We start from the raw sequence: 18,299 nt of genomic DNA, 5'->3' as shown, positions 1-18,299 counted from the left end.
CTAGTGTCCCTGTGCTGCAGAGGTGTCCTCAGGGACGTCACCCTAGTGTCCTGTGCTGCAGTGGTGTCCTCAGGGACGTCACCCTAGTGTCCCTGTGCTGCAGTGGTGTCCTCAGGGACCTCGCCCTAGTGTCCCTGTGCTGCAGTGGTGTCCTCAGGGACGTCACCCTAGCGTCCCTGTGCTGCAGAGCTGTCCTCAGGGACGTCACCCTAGTGTCCCTGTGCTGCAGAGCTGTCCTCAGGGACCTCGCCCTAGTGTCCTGTGCTGCAGAGGTGTCCTCAGGGACGTCACCCTAGTGTCCCTGTGCTGCAGAGGTGTCCTCAGGGACCTTACCCTAGTGTCCCTGTGCTGCAGAGGTGTCCTCAGGGACCTCACCCTAGTGTCCCTGTGCTGCAGAGGTGTCCTCAGGGACGTCACCCTAGTGTCCCTGTGCTGCAGAGGTGTCCTCAGGGACGTCACCCTAGTGTCCCTGTGCTGCAGAGGTGTCCTCAGGGACGTCACCCTAGTGTCCCTGTGCTGCAGTGGTGTCCTCAGGGACCTCGCCCTAGTGTCCCTGTGCTGCAGAGGTGTCCTCAGGGACGTCACCCTAGTGTCCTGTGCTGCAGAGGTGTCCTCAGGGACGTCACCCTAGTGTCCCTGTGCTGCAGAGGTGTCCTCAGGGATGTCACCCTAGTGTCCTGTGCTGCAGAGGTGTCCTCAGGGACGTCACCCTAGTGTCCCTGTGCTGCAGAGGTGTCCTCAGGGACGTCACCCTAGTGTCCCTGTGCTGTAGAGGTGTCCTCAGGAACATTACCCTAGTGTCCCTGTGCTGCAGAGGTGTCCTCAGGGACGTCACCCTAGTGTCCCTGTGCTGCAGAGGTGTCCTCAGGGACCTCACCCTAGTGTCCCTGTGCTGCAGAGGTGTCCTCAGGGACCTCACCCTAGTGTCCTGTGCTGCAGAGGTGTCCTCAGGGACGTCACCCTAGTGTCCCTGTGCTGCAGAGCTGTCCTCAGGGACCTCACCCTAGTGTCCCTGTGCTGCAGTGGTGTCCTCAGGGACGTCACCCTAGTGTCCCTGTGCTGCAGTGGTGTCCTCAAGGACCTCGCCCTAGTGTCCCTGTGCTGCAGTGGTGTCCTCAGGGACCTCGCCCTAGTGTCCCTGTGCTGCAGAGGTGTCCTCAGGGACGTCACCCTAGTGTCCTGTGCTGTAGAGGTGTCCTCAAGGACCTCGCCCTAGTGTCCCTGTGCTGCAGTGGTGTCCTCAAGGACCTCGCCCTAGTGTCCCTGTGCTGCAGAGGGGTCCTCAGGGATGTCACCCTAGTGTCCCTGTGCTGCAGAGGTGTCTTCAGGGACGTCACCCTAGTGTCCATGTGCTGCCTAGGTGTCCTCAGAGACTTCAAACAAGCAAGTCTGAGCCCCTTTGCTGCTGGGATCTCACTGTGAAGTTGCCATGCTTGTGGCAGTAGAGGCAGGCCTGCCAAAGCCTGATCCGTGTTCAGGGTTAAGACCACCTAGTAAGGCAGGGCATGAGGCCCATGTCCCTGTCTATTTCTGCCGGGGTCCCGGAGCACAGGTCGAGGGCGCCTGCTCTGCCTTAACCAGGAAGTGCGTCCAGGCTTGCTGCGCACAGCGTGTCCTTTGGGGTGTGTGCTGGTGTCCAGAGCCTGGGTGTTTGTCTGAGACTCTGCAGTGTTGCCAGGTGGCGTCCTGGGCTGGTCAGAGCCAGGGGTCTCCTCTGACCAGGCTGCAAATGCGCAGCTGGAACAGAGCAGCCGAGCTCTGGCTGCTGTGCCTCAGCTCCTGGACAGCTCGTTGCCTGAGGGCCCTGAGGGGTGGTTGGTGACCAGGGCTGCAGGGCAGGCCTGTTGGACGTGGGTCTGTGTGTGCTCTCTGTGGGTGATCCTGGGCACCTGGGCTTGCCCTGGGCCTTGGTCCTGCTGGCCCTGTGTGGTGCACCCTGCTTCTGGCCTGGGAAGCCCCTGACTGCCCTCGTTCTGACTGGCTCGTCTCAGACTATCCACTTCCTCACCTGTGGTCCTCCCACGAGGGACCCTTGGAGAGGAGTTGGTCCTTCATGTCAGGCCTCCGGGAACGGCCTCTGTGCACTGCACTGAAGACCTCAGTGGGCTCCCCAGGCCTCCCCCGGCCTCCCTGTGGGTCCGCGTGTGTTGGGCGCTCCTCCCACGTCCGGGCCGATGTTCCTTGGAGGCATATGTTCAGTCTCCTCCCATCACTCACTTTAGGGACTCAGGGTCTTGTTATCTTCTCGGGGTTATTTGTTGGGTTTTAACTCAGTACTTAGTCTCCTGGCAGAAGTACTGGGGGTTCTGTCCCATGTCCAGGGTCCTCTTTGGAGCCTGCACTGCGGGGGCTTGGACCCTGGTGCTCCAAATGTACCCCCTACTCGGTGTTGGATTCCACAGCCTCTTGTTTCCACGTAGGAATCAACCAGTGGCCTTTGGCCTATGTTTTCATAAATTCTGTTCCTTTTAACATAGGGACCCCCCCTCCCCAATGTGTTCCCCTCTGTGAATGCGTAGTGAACTTACCATGTGAACTTACCATGCTGAGTACCGGCGTCCAGCAAGTCTGAGACCTCCCTTCCCTGTTGAAATCCAAGTTAAGACACTGTCCTCAGGAAGCTCCCTGGGTCCCCTTTGCTTTCTCAGCAGTGGCTGCTTCTGCCCATGACAGACAAATGGACCTGGCCCTGTGCCGACACCAGCCCCCCAGAGTTACTTGAGGCAGACCGTTCTGTCTTCCTGCGTCTGACCTCCTCCCTATCTGCTGGTCACTGCGTCTTGGTCACCTCTTTTACGTGACCATCATCCTTTAATAAAAGGCTTGTGAGTGGTTCACCAGCTGCTGTTGGAGGAAAGGGGCCTTTGTTCCTCTCTCACCCCAGGCTAGCGTCTCTTGTGATGGGCATTCCTGCCCTGACCAGGAGCTTGGGGTGGATTGTTCTACTAATAAGATCAAATTCCTAAGTCTTATCTACAAAAATGACAAGTAGAACGTATCAAAGGAACATTCTCAGTGAGTAGATACCTACGTTCCACAGAACGTCAAAATCTCAAAAGATCTTATTGGAATACCAGTAGCACTGGAGCGTCTCAGAACAGACTCCCAAGTCTTAATCTTCCCGAGTGGCATGGCTGTGGGAGGAAGAGCCACTGCGGGCTCGTTGGGGATGCAGAGTCGCACCTTCCGTGCTTGAGGAAGCTTCACCATCTCCAGAACATTGTCCTTCTGGTGAAATTTGGTTTCCCGGTACAAATAAATCCAGGGTCACAGATGCAGATTCAGACTCCGTGTTTAGTGGTGACATGTCCAGCTGTGGTGCGTCTCGCCCGGCTGTGGAGAGAGATGCTTTGGAATTGAGGTGGCGGCGAGCAGCAGCATGGAGCCCTTGCCCGTAAGCCGAGGGTGGCGGCCCCAGACCCCACCACGGCAGGAGGGGTTCTCCCCAGGCCGCGCTCGCCCCGGCTCTCTGGCCCGGCTCCAGGAGGGCTGAGCTTAGCACTGCACCCCAGGCGTGCCCATTTCCTTGGGGTGGGTGACCCATGGGTGATGGAAGAGAACGATAAAGTGGCTGCCTCTCCATTCACAGGCCTCCTAAGGGAACGTGGCGTCCAGGTTAGGACTTGGAAATGGCCTTTGTGGAAGAGGTTCCTAGGACTGAACTTGCTGCTGGCTTAGGCCGCAGTTTTGGGGGCAGGTCCTGGGTCCCCAGACAGACAGAGCCATTTGAGTCCTATTTCCGTGCGACCAGTGCCCACGGCTGACTGCTCTGGTGTTCTTACCCTGACGTGTGAGGGTGCTCATGGACGCCACACACGCCCTGGTGAACCTTGGTTGAAAGCCACGGAAGTGTCCTGTGGTTGTGGGCCACTAGGCTCTCCTGTGGCGAAGGAGACGTCACTTTCCGTTGGCTAGCAGCCTGGAGGTACCTGCGGCGGGGTGCCCAGCTGTTGTACTCCTCGTCTCCCGCGGCGCCACCCTCTGGCGGGCTCCTGCAGGGTTCCTGGGTGCAGACCCGTGCGGGAGCCTCTGGTCCTGCTGCAGGCACCATCCCACGCCAGGGCGAGGCCAGGCGCTCGGCCGAGCGCTCTGACTGTTGGAATTCCTGTCTTGCTGATATTTCTGGAAATGGTAACCTCCCCTTTCACGTTTTGCATCCTCCAGGGGGACAGCCGCGGCGCTGCTGCTCTTCCGAAGAGGCAGCATCGACTGTGCTCTCCAACGGAGACCAGAGTCACAAACGTGGAAATAACCCTCCAGAAAAAGCCAACAGCGAGTGCAAGGCGGGGGTCGCAGCTTCTGTGTCCATACTTGAAGGCAGTAGCAGAGAGACTTCCAAACGCCCCGAGCAACATAGATTTTCTCTTGACTTAAAGATGCCAGCATTTCACCCCAAGCAGGAGGTGCCCGGCTCTAGCGACGGAGTGGATTTCCCCTCTGTTGTGGAAGGAACTGACCTACAGCCTGCGCTGGAGAGCCATGCTGGCCACCCTAAAGGAAAGCGGTCCGATTTGCACAGTAGAGAGCATTCTGGGGGAGGAAAGAGGGCCCCCGCGGCAGACCTGATCCCGCTGGACCTGAGCATGAGGTCGACCCGGGATGACCCGAGCAGTAAGGAGGCAGCACCCTCCCTGCACGCTGCTTTGGTCACTCACCCATGTCCTTACTGCAGCCACAAGACCTATTACCCTGAGGTTCTGTGGATGCACAAGCGTATCTGGCACAGGGTCAGCTACAACGCCATGGCCCCCCAGTGGACTCAGCCCAGTGGCCACAAGAGCATAAGAAGCAACTTGGTCTTCCTCGCCCGTAACGGACGCACGGGCCCCCCGCCTGCCCTTGGGGGCAAGGAGTGCCAGCCCCTGCTCCTCGCTCGCTTCACACGCACTCAGGTGCCAGGGGGTGCACCCGGACCCAAAGGCAGCTCTTCTCCCCTGGGAGCCACTGCGAAAGCCGCTAGCATGCCTAAGAATAAGGAGAGCCAGCCTGGGGGCCCCTGTGCACTGTGGGCATCTGGTACTGACGGGTATCGACAGACCAAGCCTGGCCACGGCCAGGAACCGCCCAGTGCTGCAGTGCAGGGGCCCCCAGCCAAACCCCGACTGGAGGCCAGCTCCAAGCCAGCGCCTGCCCCGGGCAGTGGGGCCCTTGGCAGAAGTGCCACCCCCACGTCCTCCGTCATAACCCGGGTGGGTGCCCAGCCACTGGCCAACAGCAGGCCGGCGGAGAAGCATGGTACGCCCTCAGTGGGGGCTGGCTCGGCCCCTTCAAATAAGCACAGTGCCCCCGACTCCCTGAAAGCCAAATTCAGCCCCCAGCCTCAGGGCCCGCCTCCTGCGAAAGGCGAAGGGGGCCCTTCACTACCTCCCCGGGAGCCCCCCTCAAAGGCAGCCCAGGAGCCGAGGACTCTGGCCTCCGGTGCCGCAGGGTCCAGAGGGGACGCAGCACTGCAGGCCCAGCCAGGAATGGCGGGGGCAGCCCCCATCTTACACTCCATCAAACAGGAGTCCGCAGCTGAGGGCCACGAGAAGCGTTTGGACATCCTCAACATCTTTAAGACGTACATTCCAAAGGACTTTGCTTCACTCTACCAGGGCTGGGGCATCAACAGCCCCGGGCCGGAGCACAGAGGTAAGACTTGTGGGCTCCCCTTCCCTGGCCACGAGGAAGGTTCGCAGGTGTGTCTGCCTGCCTGCCTGCCGGGAGTCAGGGCAGCCAGGGCGTGCCATCTCACGGGGGTGCTGCTGTCCTCCTGGCCCCAGCCACCGCGAGCTGGGAGGGTGTGAGTAGCTTTCCCAGGCCCCGCGTGGCACTGCAGGGGCGGAGCCGGGCAGCGGCATCTGACCCAGCTCCCTGCTGATGTTGGTTGGGAAACCGGCCACCTTGCTCCACACTGAACCCAATGGGAGCGGGCAGGTGGGTCACTCCCACGGCCCCTTTCTGTCATTTTAGACAAAGCCTTGGTGGGAGTTTGTTGTCCTTGTTTCTCAGAGAAGGACGTCCATTTGAAGGGGCCCTGTGAGTTTTGCACACTGATTTCAGGCAGCTGAGCAGCCCTCCAGGAGCAGGGGCCCATGCTGTAGGGAGCCCCCGTTCTTCTGGGGCCTCCATGTGGACAGCTGACGGAATGCTGGCTTAGCCTCTGGTGGGACCAGAAGTGTTCAGGATTTTGGATTTTGGAATCTTTTCATACATATAAAATGAGGTATCTTGGGAATGGGACCCAAATGTAAAGACAAATTTTAATTGTTTCATGTGCACCTTATACACAGAGTCTGAGGGTCATTTTTTATAGTAATTTTAATGAGTTTGTACATGGAACGAGGTTTGTGTATGTTGACCCGTTAGGAGTCAAGTGTAGAATTTTCTATTTGTAGTATCATGTGAGTACTCAAAACGTTTGAATATTGGAGCATTTCAGATTTTGGATTTTCAGATTAGACTTTCCTCATGCCCCATTGGATAGAAACTCTTGTTCTTGAATGTAAATCAAAGGTCACTCTCGCTTAACATCCAGAACACTGGGAAATCTAGACCCTATTAAAAGAGAAAGTGCAAAGCCTCTGTGGCGCTCTCAGTTCGTTACCCGGAAGGCGCCGTGCTTCTCTGAACAGAACGCCCATCTGGACCTGCAGTCTCTTAAAGTAGGTCAGCATTTGAAATGACCTTTTGCATCCAGTGCCTCAGATTCCTGGAAGTCGGAAGCATCGTAGGGGCCGTGGCCCTGTGCCTGGCGATCTTTACTGGCTGAGAGGCCTACCAGTCCGTGGCATGGCCATGCGAGGGGGCATGGGTGCTGCAGGCATGTGGGCTTACCTGCCAGGTGCCTGTGCATGGGTCAGTGCACTGCCCAGATCCAGGTGTGCTTCCTGCAGTGGAGTGGTCCTCCTCCAGGGGAAAAGTCCCACACCTTGGCCACTTCTGTGGGTCTGCAGGGAAAGCCTGGGAGAGGGCAGCTGTGCCTGTCTGACCCTCCAGAGGGGACTGAGACCCCTGGCACACAGGGTCCATGGCCGCCATGCTGAGCCCTTCCAGCAGGGCCGGGCCCAGTGCCATCCCTTTGCATGTGCAGTTAGGTGAGGGGGTCAGTCTTGTGTGGTCTTGCAGATGGCTGCTGTCAGGGCAGTGACAGCTGTGGCTGGTCCTTGGTGGGAGGCCACCCTTGGTTTTGAGGGTGTGTTTCCTCAGAACCTACAGAGGAGAAGCTTCCGGACAGGTGAGAGGGCCACCTTGCTGCTACGCGGGTCTCGGCAGCCGCTCACCCCGTCCTGGTCCTCCCCTGCGGAGTTAGGTGTCAGTCTGTCTCAAGGACTTCCGCTTAGTGAGCCAGACTCCTCAAGTAAGTCGTTGAACCAGGCAGGCTCCGGGGTGGGGCGGGCAGGCCCTCCTGTTAGAGGCCCTGCTGCTCCGGGCAGGGCAGGCCCTCCTGCTCTTACAGAAGTCAAGTTTTAAGTTGAGGTTTGAGGTCTTCAGATGACAGAATTTGAAGTATGAGTGACCTGAAATGTTTTCTTTAAAAAGTTTAAAGAAAAATGGTTTTAAGGAATTTTTTTTTTTTTTTTTAAGAGAGAAGTTGCAATGTGAGAAATACTCACTAGTCCATAGAGCAAATGTGTTCTCAGATTATTTATTCTTCTAATGTGCACGTTGAACTGCAGGACTAAGTCTGCAAGTTTATGGTCCTCAAAGTTCTTCCGATTTTTTTTGTTGTTGTTTTCTTTTTTTGGTACTGAAGATCGAACCCAGAGCACTTAACTACTGAGCCACATCCCCAGCCCTCTTTTATTTTTTATTTTGAGACAGGGTCTCACTAAGTTGCTTAGGGCCATGCCAAGTTGCCGAGGCTGGCTTTGAACTCACAGCCCTCTTTTCTCAGCCTCCTGAGCCTCTGAAATGATTGGGTTTCTTAAGGGGAAGTGGTTTAGACTTTTAGATCTTAAATACACTTATTAATAGGTGCATTTTTAGGATTCTAGCTCCCACATTCAGAGGAGTGGAGATGAGCTTACCCGGGTCTCTGATCTCTTGCTGCTGGTACCGACCAGTTTCAGGTCAAATGCCCAGTGGAAGGACTCGCCACCCCTGTGACTTGAGCTCTGGTGCTTCCGGTGGGGCCATGGGTCCCTGGTTGCTCGCAAGCTGAGCTGGGCTCCCGTGGCAGCCTCTGTGCCCTTGGCCACTCCCGCTTTTCCTTGAGTCTGCTACTCCTGCTCTCCCCTGAGCTGGGCCTTCGGTTTCTCCTCGTTAACAGTTTCTAAAGCTCATCATGCGCCATGGCCAGAAGGCAGCATGGCAGACTTGGTGCGTCTGGCCACTTGAGAGGCGAGCGGGGTGTGGACACTTCCCACTGGAGCTCTTTGTCTGTCGTGGTGCCCTCAGGTGCAGTCAGCCAGAGCAGGCGCATTCCGGGCCTGCCACCTAGCACTGAAAACACCTGAGGTTTGCTTTCCACCTGCTTCTGCTCAGGAGCGAGGCCTCTGATGGAGGTGGGTGGATGTGGTGTGTGGGTATGGGTGGTTTTGGGTTGTATCTGGACGTGATTTTGTTCGTTCCTAGTCAGCGAGTCTTCCTGATTTACAGCCTGGGTGAACCAGTGCTTTCTGAGTCTTCCTCCGTCTCCTGATGCATTTGCTGGGTGTCTCCTTGTTGGCGTCTGCTGCAGATGTATGCTCACAGCTTCCCTGCAGGGGGCCCACTGGATGCCAACTCTGGCAGCACCTGGCAGGCAGGGCAGGCAGAAGTGCACCGTGGCATCTAAAAGGACAGATGCCGACTGCCATGTGTGAGGCTGCTGAGGGCCATGGTGGGCCTGCCAGTGGGGGTCACGTGTGCAGAGGACGTGCCGCAGTGCCCCTGGGCCATCGCATTCTTCTCTGACATTAGGAAGCTGCTTCTCAGAGGTGTTCCCTGCATGGGTTTCCCTGGGTGATGCTTCTGTAGGAACGAGTCCTCTGGAAGCCCGAGCACAGAGGAGAGAAGCGCCTGTCCTCGTCTTCTAGGGAGCAGGAGGTGTAAAAGCCGCTGCGTTTTCCGAGGTCTGCTGCAGTGTGACCACCAAGTCAGGAAGCATGACTGCAGCATAAGTGGTTTATTGATACAGCAGTAGTAAGATAATGAGCCACGTGTGTCTGTCCAGGCCGAGAGGCCCGCCTGTGTCGTATGATAATGTGGATTTCAGAATAGAAATTTGAAGGTAATGAAATGAGATGATTCTAGATAAAATAACACGTAAGGTCTTCTTGTAACTTTAAAAAAACCTCTCATACCAAGGACGCATTAGCACGACGATTGTGTGTGCTTCCCGAGCAGTTCCATCTCTGTGTGTGGAGACGTCCTGATCTCCTGTCTACCCTTGGCGGCATGGTCCCCGTGACCGGAGCCCTGTGATGCGGCTGCGTGTCCTGAGGCCCGCCTGGGCCTTTCCTTCACTTTAAGGGCACATTCTACATACACCTGCAGTTTCGAGGTCAGCATGTCTAAACTGTTGGCTCACCTGCCAGTCTTCTATTCAGATGAAGTTGACCTTTTGGATGAGCTTGGAATTTTGGCGTAGCCTTAGCATAGTTTTGGTGTCCGCGAGGGACAAGCACCCTTCTTTAGGAGTGAAGAGAAGGTGTTCTGGGAAGGTGCACAGCAGAACACCTTCTCTTCACTCATGCACACATGCTTACTCCAGGAAATTCAGGTGGGCTGTAGAAGCGCTGATTTTTCTGTTGTTGGTTTGGGTAAGAAATAATTTCCATTTAAAATACAGAAAGTGATGATGTCACCATTTCTGGGCGTCATGAATGTTGGACACAAAGGACTTGGGGCTCCTCATCAGCAGGTATGCTGTGCAGCTCATAGCTAGATCCTCCCTTAGATGTCATCCAGACTGTTCCAAGGAAAACCAGAGGACCAGAGTGCTCGTCAGGGATGGTTTCCCAGGAGCTCAGCCGCCTGCAGGGTGCTGATGGGGAAGCTGGGTGGGGAGTGCAGTCGTCTATGGTCGAGCTTTCCTGGTCGGGAGCGAGGGGAAGGCCAGGCACTCCTGAGCAGCTGGCATCAGTCAGCTACCCACAGGCCGAGGGGCTCACACGGGTGAGGGGTCTGAGAACCCTGGCTGTGAGTGTCAGGCCTGTCGGGCGACGGGCAAGCTTCCTCGGGGCTGGGGATGCAGCTCAGTGGCAGAGCATCTGGCCAGCACACACCGGCCCTGAGTTTGCTCCCAGCACTGGAAACAAACGAACAAACAAGCATGAGTTTGTGTGTGTCAGGCACACGGCTCTGCAGATGCATACCCCCAGCTTGCCTCCACTCCCGGGCTGCTGCCTCCCTCATTTCCCTGACTCGCTTCCGCGTTTCCAGTTAGATGCAATCCCACCTGTGCACTTTTGCTTTGGCTGCCTGTGTTTTGGGAGTTATATCCAAACCGTTGCCCAGACCAAAAGCCTTAGAAATGGAGCTGGAAGCAGCGCATCCTGGGTTCCCAGGACTCCCAGGTGGTCCCTGCCAGAACCGCCACTCAGGTTCTGCCATGAGTGAGCACCTGTCCCCGCTGGGCAGTGGCCTCCGGCTGCCGACACAAGTACTGGTAGAAGTTCTCTCCCTGTTCTGTCTCTGTTCCTGAGCAAGGCAGAGGGAAATCTCGAGCTTCACGGGCGAGTTCTCAGATTTCTCTAAGAATCTTTCTCATGGTTCATCAAAATAAGAGGTTGGACAAGGCCTGCCGGGCCACCTGTGTCCCTTCGGTCTCCCAGTGTTATGTGACATCAGGTGACTGAGCTGGTTTGTCTGCAGAGCCACTGTGAATTAGGGCAGGAAAAGCAGGCTGAGCACGGCCTTTCATCCCACTTGACCTGGGTCCTTGTCTTCCTCTGCATTAGCTCTCGTATTCAAACGTCAGACTTGAAGGCAGAAGCACTCAGCTAAATGACACGTCCTTTTAAGAATTTATTGCTCCAGGCGTGACTTTCTCTAGTTTGTATTCCCCCTCCTCTGAGCTGCGTTCCCATCAGCTTGGCAGAGGCACACCGGAGATTCTTTGGAGCTACCGTTCCATGGAAAGCAGGCTCTCTGCACCAAGAGCAGAGGCAGGACAGGTGCAGACAGCAGACTCTTGTCCCTGTCCATTGAAAGCCAGCGGAGTCCTTTGGATCTGAAGGAATCATGAAGCCCGGAGAGTCAGTGATCTCCTGGGAAGGCCGGTGTTGGCGCCTTTCACTGTGGCTCCTGGGCACAGTATGTCTGCCTCTGGCTGCCGGCTTGGGGGCCCCTCTTGTCCCCTCTCTACCAGGGCAGATAGGAAGGAGAGTCAGAGGGCATGGCTGCTGATGGCTGGGCTCACTCGGGCAGGAGCCAGGGGCACTGCTGGGCTCTGGTCCTGGTCACTTCCTGTTGTCTACACGCATCATCTCTGTCACACCCATGTCACTCTGATTTGCCCGGCAGATGTGCTGCTTGGTGAGCTGAGTGCTGACCTGGCCATGTGTCCAGCTGCTCAGAGCCACGTGCCCACCACAGCCAGCAGCTCACGGTGCCTCCTGGTCCCGCCCTGTCCTGGGAGTGGTTCTGAGTTCCCTGTAATTCGTGCTGCGGTCCTGAGCATGCCTGGTCTGAAGGCTGAGCTGAGATGAAGGCCGGGCGTCATCACCAGGGCCTGGAGGTAGCCCCGTGCTGCCGTGCTCAACAGACTAATGATGTTTCCTCTCCCCCTCTTCTGCCCTCCCCATGCCTCACCTCCATGCCAACCACACCAAATGTGCTGTGCCTCGCCACGCCTTGCCGCGCCACACCACGCCACAGCAGGGACACTGCGGACACAGGCTCGCCCGGGAGACTTCGTGTGCGTCCAGTGCGGGAAGAGCTTCCACCAGCCAAGTCACCTCAGGGCCCACGTGCGGGCGCACACAGGTATCGCAGCCCCAGGGAAGCGTGATGTGGGAGCCACGTCCACCAGTCAAGAGCCGGTCCACCGCGTGCGTGTGGAGGCCTCAGCCTCTGTAGGCGTGTGCTCCTGTTTCACCTCAAAGGGTTTCTTATTTTTTCTTCCTTTTTTTTTTTTCTTGCATCCCAAGCTGAATGCGGTTTGACATGAGATAAGTCTGTTTACAAATGTTCTTTTTTAATTAGAGAAGATGCTTCAGAAGTGATATGCTAATGAATTACATTGCCCCCAGCACAAATGGAAATCAGAGTCCCCTTCCAACCCAACACCAGGCCAGCCATGCAGGACATCACTGCACTGTGGATAGGCCTAGAGTCCTCTGGATGGCCAGTAGTGTCCTGCAGAGCCCTCAGCCCTCTGTGGAGAGCTTGCTGGAGACCTGACGGGGTGGCAGACAGTGTCAAGACAGGGCAGACACATTAGAGAGATGGGGGGGTGCGCTTCATCAGAAGGGAGAAGGGCACACACATAAGCCAGCCTCATGCAAAGGGACGTGGGCCAGATGTTAAGTAACGCAGGAGGAGGGTCCCTTCACACACGTGCTGGTAATGAACATTGTCAGTGAGTGCTTTCTTCTGCAGCAGAGTCTGAATTAAAGAGGGCAGTGGCCCCAGGCAGCCATTATCACAGTCTCTTACTGTAAGTGTTACAGTAAATTGGTGTTTTCCGGCCACAGGCTAGGCGCTGGTGTCTTTTGTGAGTGCTGGATCCGTAAGGACTCGTCGATGTGTGCTCAGGAAGCTTGCCCAGCCTCTAACAGACCCCTTGTTCCCACAGTGGTGTTTGAGTGTGACGGTCCCCGAGGTTCTGAAGTTCACGCCGCCTCCACGGATGCTCCCAAACAAGTAGGTCCTACTCACAATCGGGCGTCTGGGTTTCAGCATGGTACTGGAGAGTGCTCAGTGTGACACTTGCACCAAAGCTCCAAGCTGTTTCAGGAGGGAGTGATGATTCCGCTCGCCTCGATTCAGGGCCCACTTCAGGCAGGGCCCAGGTGATGGGCGAGCATCAAGAGGCCAGGGGCACAGGGCTGGGTGGCTATGGTGGTGGGGTGATGGGATTGGTCGAGATGGGGCTGATGGGACAGCACTAGAAATTCATGTTGTTCTTCCCAAGTGGTTGGAGTCTGAGTTCGCTTGAGAATGAATCACAGCCAGCCTCCTTTGAAAATGTCTGTGCTCCTCCATAGGGAGCATTTGTGCCCAGTGTGGTGCGCGTGGTGTTGCAGGGCATGTGCCTCACTGCTTTGCTGTGGGCACGGCTTGGTGTGGTGATGGTGTGTTAGGATACCTGTGTGTGCGACCCTGTGTGTGTGTGCCCATGTGTGTGTGCACCCATGTGCATCCATGTGCCCGAGTGTGTGTGCACTCATGTATGTGTGCTCCTGTGTGCACCCATGTGCGCACATGTGCCCTAGTGTGTGTGCACTCATTTGTGCCCCTGTGTGTGCGCCTGAGTGTGTGTACCCATCTGCATGTGTGTGCACCCATGTGTGCATGCCCATGTGTGTGTGCCCGTGTGCACCTGTGTGTGCCCGTGTGCACCTGTGTGTGCCTCACGCACATGGGCATGTGTGTGCACCCATGATCGTGTGCCCATATGCACCTGTGTGTACCTGTGTGTGCCTCTATATGCACACCTGGGTGTGCCCCTGTGTGTATACCCCATGCATGCGCCTGTTTATGTGCACCCGTGTGCACCTGTATGCTGCTGCTGGCTCGTGACTCTCACACAGGGGCCAGTGGGTGTGTACATGAATGGCAGAGCCCTGTGTGACCTGGTTCCCGGGGTTGCTCCAAGGTCCTGGCGCATTCCTCGGGTTCCTGTTACCCCGGGAGGCAGAGCAGGTGCTCTCAGAGCTCCTGTCTCCTTTCTGCCCTCCCCTTGTCTCGTTCGCCTTGTGCATTCTCTACGCGACATTCCCGCCCTCTGATGGTTGCCCCTGAAGACTGCAGACTCTGTCCTGAGGTCCAGAGGAAATGTCCCAAGCCCCATCAGAGGTGGGGTCAGGAGAGCATGCTCTGACGTGACAGATCCCGTGTCTGCTGGGGATCGAGACCCCAGGGAGCCCACGAATCACCATGACCAGGGGGACTTCAGAGAAGGCCAAGTTCTTCTGGTTCATTTCACTCACTGGCTCCATTGGGGCTGCTGCTGGCTAACCAAGGGACTGGGCTCGGGGCCAGTGCTGGCCATCGAGGGCTGTGTTGATTTTTGCTTCAGTATTGGAATGCTGTCTGTTGCTCAAGGTCTGTACTTCAGGTGTCAGTGACACGATGCCATTTGGGGCAGTTTCTTATAAGTGGCTTCTCTCAGTAGAACCTGTAGTTGTAACTACAAAGCATAATTTCATGATGCTATGACAATGGGTGGAATAAATATGACTTCTCACTGAATTAAGATTTCCAAATACATGTGGCTGCAACTTGAATGAGGAGCACTGTCCTTTTAACAAATAAATGCCTCTTGCCACAGAATAACCACTGCACCATGTTTGTGGTCATGCAGTCAGAAACTGACATGCTGTGCTCACAGCAGGAATAATCCAGAGTGGCCTGCTTACACAGACTGTCCCCTGAATCCACCGGACTCGACATGGCTTTCTTTTCTTTCTTTCTTCTTCCTCCCTCCCCCCCCCCCCCCCCTTTTTTTTTTGGCGCTGAGGATGAAGCCCAGGGCCTCACATGTGCCAAGCACACACTCTGCCGCTGAACTATAGCCCTGACCCAACCTGGCTCTTGATAAGTTTGAGAGGGTGGGGAGCCTGAGGCAGATAGATCTAGGGGCAGCCCAGTGAAATTCTTCAGAGCACGTTTCCATTGACTTGCTGCCTGTGAATTCTGCCTGTTTGTTTGCACTGGGGATTGGACCTGAAGGGCTTTACCACTGAGCCACATCCCTAGTCCTGTTGTTTTTCTTTTTTTTTTTTTTTTTTTTTTTTTTTTGAGACAGGATCTCCCTAAATTGCTGAGGCTGGCCTCAGATTTTTGATCCTCCTGCTTCAGCTGCCCAGTTGCAGGAATTACTGGCATGAGCCACCATGTCTGCCTGTTTTCTGCCTCTTTAAGAACTTCCATAATGGAAGTAGGTCAAAAGTGCAGATCACTGGATTGTAGTTTAAATTGTTTCTGTGTTATGTATAGTTATGCCCAGAATTTGTTACTCCTGCTTGATTCTGATAGAAGAAGTCTTTATGCTGTTGTCTTTGTGAACTCACCTGCTGTTAGTTAATACTTACTGCTGCTTGCCTCGTTGGTATCAGGTTTATGGTTACTGTGTGCCGTGGCCTTGGTTAGTGTGGATTACGTCCCGGTCATTGCATTAGCTCTGGGATGTGACCCCTGCCAGTCAGCTTGCTTTCCATTTGAACCACAGCCTGTGGCATTAAGTCCGAGCTCGGATAGCATGCCTCTCTGTGCCAGCCAGTTGGGTTGACCCGTACTCGAGGTCATGGCCTCCTGTGGTGCCTCTTGTCTTTCCTCACCTTGACAGTACTTTTGTTGATCCATTGCTGAGTATTCTATGTCTGTTCCATTTTCCTTAAGATACTTTGGAAATGTGTCTTTAAGAAGTCCCATAGAGACTTGTGGGCCGGAATAATTGGAAAGCACATCAATAATAGGTGGAGGTTTAAATGTGAGGGTTCTTCTTTCTACTCTGCGTTCTCATTATTTATAGAAATCACAGCTGCAGTGTTAGGTATAGGATATATATATCATGGACGTCCACGACATTTTGGTAGCTATTTATGTGTAGAATAGGCCTCATTATACTTATTGGCCGTTTCCTTTTTTAGGTTTAGAGTACTTTACTAACATTAATTAATACTTAGATCAAATTCTTTTCCTGCAGCTTAGGGTTGTAGATCACAGGGGTTTTCTTTTGGATCACGTGATGCTGTGTATTCATGTAGAGACCATGTGCTGTGACACTTACAAGGTGACGCGTGTTTGTGTGTGTATGTAGTAGATGCTAAACTGCCCAGTTGAAACAGCACTTGCCCATTGAGTTTTCTGGTCGTCCTCTCTTTCCCCAGGAACAGTGCTTACCAGGTATCCACAGCAGCCAACCTGCGGCCGATGCTTTTCCTGTTCGGCATTTCTTAAGTTTCTGCAGGAGGTTTAGACAAGGTCTCAGGTGCATTGCCTTGAAACAGCAAGGTCATGCTGGGGTGGAGGGTGGATGTTCCCAGAGGAGAGCCCAGAATGTGGAAAGACCTGAAATGGAAGAGCAGGGTCTGTGGGAGGAGCTGTCTGCCCAGCGAGCCTGGCTGGAGGAGGGCGCATCGGAACAGGCGAGCAGAAGTGAGGGACAAGTTTCCACACTGGGACATGGAGTGCTCGTCCTGGAAGCTGGAGGCTGAGGGCTGGCGTCTGCAGATCCAGCCATGGGACTGGACTTGTGGAGATTCTGGGCAGGGGGCTGGGCAGGAGGCTGGGCAACCCTTCGGAGGCCCCTGGGGTGAGCCCTGTGAGAGACCAGGCAGCCTATTTGGGGGGCTGGAGAAGAAGGGAAAATTCAAGAAAGGCTGGGGAGGAGGTGGGGTGCAGGGGTCCAACCGCGAGGGAAGGGAAGGGATCAGGCCCGCCCAGCGTTCTGACTGAGCAGCTGCTATGTGGCAGAGCCTGGAGGGAGGAACAGGCGGACTTTTCCAGAGCGATTTTCAAGTTTGAGCTCCCCTTTGGTGAGCCAGAAGGGCATGTCCAGCAGGCAGGGAATACCCCGTGGTGGACGAGCCTCTTTCTGCTGGACAGCTTTCAGCACGGAGTTCATTCAAGGTGAGCCACTTCCACCCAGGGACCTGCGGGTGTGAGTCATTAGGGTATCGTCCCTTCTCCTTGATGCCCCACCTTTGGCATCACCTGTATACCCCACCTGGGTTTCCTTCCTGTGGGACAGTGATGGCACACTTACTGCGAAAGGTAAATGAAGAGGTGCGGCACACCCGGCGAGGTCTCCTCTGTAGTTCTGCAGACGAGCCGCTGTCCTCGAAACCGGGAGCACTCACAGGTGGCGTCACTGACGGTGAGCGCATGGGAACACGAGAGCACGTGTCTGTACAGAGCCCACATCTGCACAGCCGCCAGCAGGTGCTGGGAACCCCCGAGGGCCTGCGGTCTCTGCGGGTGTCCTCGCTCTCTCGGGGTCCACCAGGCCTGGTGTGTTCGTGTCTCCTGTGAGAGACTGACTGCTAGTTGTTCATACGGGCAGGACACGAGGAAGCCCAGTTTGGGAAGAGTTTTGTCAGCATGGACCCAGCTCCTGGTTGCACTTCTCACAAGTCCCTTGGTTGAGAACGGCCACTGTTGGGTGTTGTGTGTCCAGCCGCAGAACAGCCGCCAACTTTCCGTGTTAGTGTTGGTGTTTTCTGTACTAGAAAATTCTAAGAAATCATAATACACTGCATCTCCAGTGGAACAGTCTGGGAGGTGTGAGCTCCAGGTGACGTAGTCAGTCACAGGCCAAAACCCGTGTTCTCACCAGCACTCACGTGGACTTCGAAGTGACAGAATGTCCTTTGTCCCTATCTGGGAGCAGTCTCTGTTCTGCAGCGGCCCCATGTGAGCCTCCTCCGTGACAGGCCTGGACTCACCAGAACTGGCGTGAGTCCCACTGATGGGCAGTGTGTGGAAGGGGCAGCTCGGGCTCTGGAGTTGGAGATGGGGTTTCCAGGAGGCAGCTCATGGTCACAGTGCCTACTGCCTGCACTTCTCATTCTTTTGAATTTATTGTGGGGGAGGAAAAACAAGAACTAGAAAGACTTAGACGTATTTAGGTGCTGGCAGCAAAGAGCCGGCTCCTTTGTGGGCACCTGTGACTGTGGGCAGCTCCTCCAAACCAGTGGACACCCTCACCAACTGGGTGCCTATTGTATTTTTGTTGAAGACGGATCTGTGAGAGGAAGTGTTCATCCGGAGTACTCTTCAAGAAGCTTTTCCCCTTTTCACAAGATTGCCTCACTGAGTTGGCCCTGGTAGTCCCAGGAGGCACTGGGGATTACCCTTTCCAAAATGGCATGCCGAGGTTAGGCGAGGTGTTCTGGACCTGTGGACGCAGAAATAAAACTGGGAGACTTTTTTACTGTTGCAGCAGAATTGCTTTATCATTATCATGTTGTCCTTAAACATAAAGGACTAAAATGCCTTCTGAAGCCAAGAAAATGACCCCCTCATCCCACTGGTTCTGGACTTGGAAAGACCAGAATGAGTGCTGAAACATGAAGTCTTGTATTTCTTATTATTCTAAATGTTACTGTAAAATAGTTAAGCTGGAGTAATAATTCCATTTTCAAAATAGTAGGAAATGAAAAAATAAATGGCAACCTAATTTGTCTCATTTTTAGCTATGGCTATTATATTGCAAAGATGGAGAA

At 55.1% G+C, this 18,299-nt stretch overlaps 1 protein-coding gene across 14 annotated transcripts in view; it reads left to right on the top strand.

Annotated features, from left to right (window-relative positions):
• ZNF516 (zinc finger protein 516) overlaps nt 1-18,299 on the top strand; it is a 109,441-nt gene that overhangs the window by 85,779 nt on the left and 5,363 nt on the right. For 10 of the 14 annotated variants that reach the window (XM_079108259.1, XM_079108257.1, XM_079108249.1 and 7 more), the window contains exons 3-4: nt 4,165-5,631; nt 11,785-11,892. In XM_079108259.1, coding sequence (XP_078964385.1) covers nt 4,165-5,631; nt 11,785-11,892 — 1,575 coding nt within the window. Of the gene's footprint in view, nt 1-4,164; nt 5,632-11,784; nt 11,893-12,703; nt 12,772-18,299 lie in introns of all 14 variants that reach the window. The other 4 variants (XM_079108252.1, XM_079108251.1, XM_079108250.1 and 1 more) reach the window with 4 other exon arrangements.

This window comes from Sciurus vulgaris, assembly GCF_902686455.1.
Source record: "Sciurus vulgaris genome assembly, chromosome: 13".
In the NCBI taxonomy this organism is placed as follows: domain Eukaryota; kingdom Metazoa; phylum Chordata; class Mammalia; order Rodentia; family Sciuridae; genus Sciurus; species Sciurus vulgaris.
Note: the sequence above shows the minus strand (reverse complement) of the source record. Positions and strands in the feature narration are given on the sequence as shown.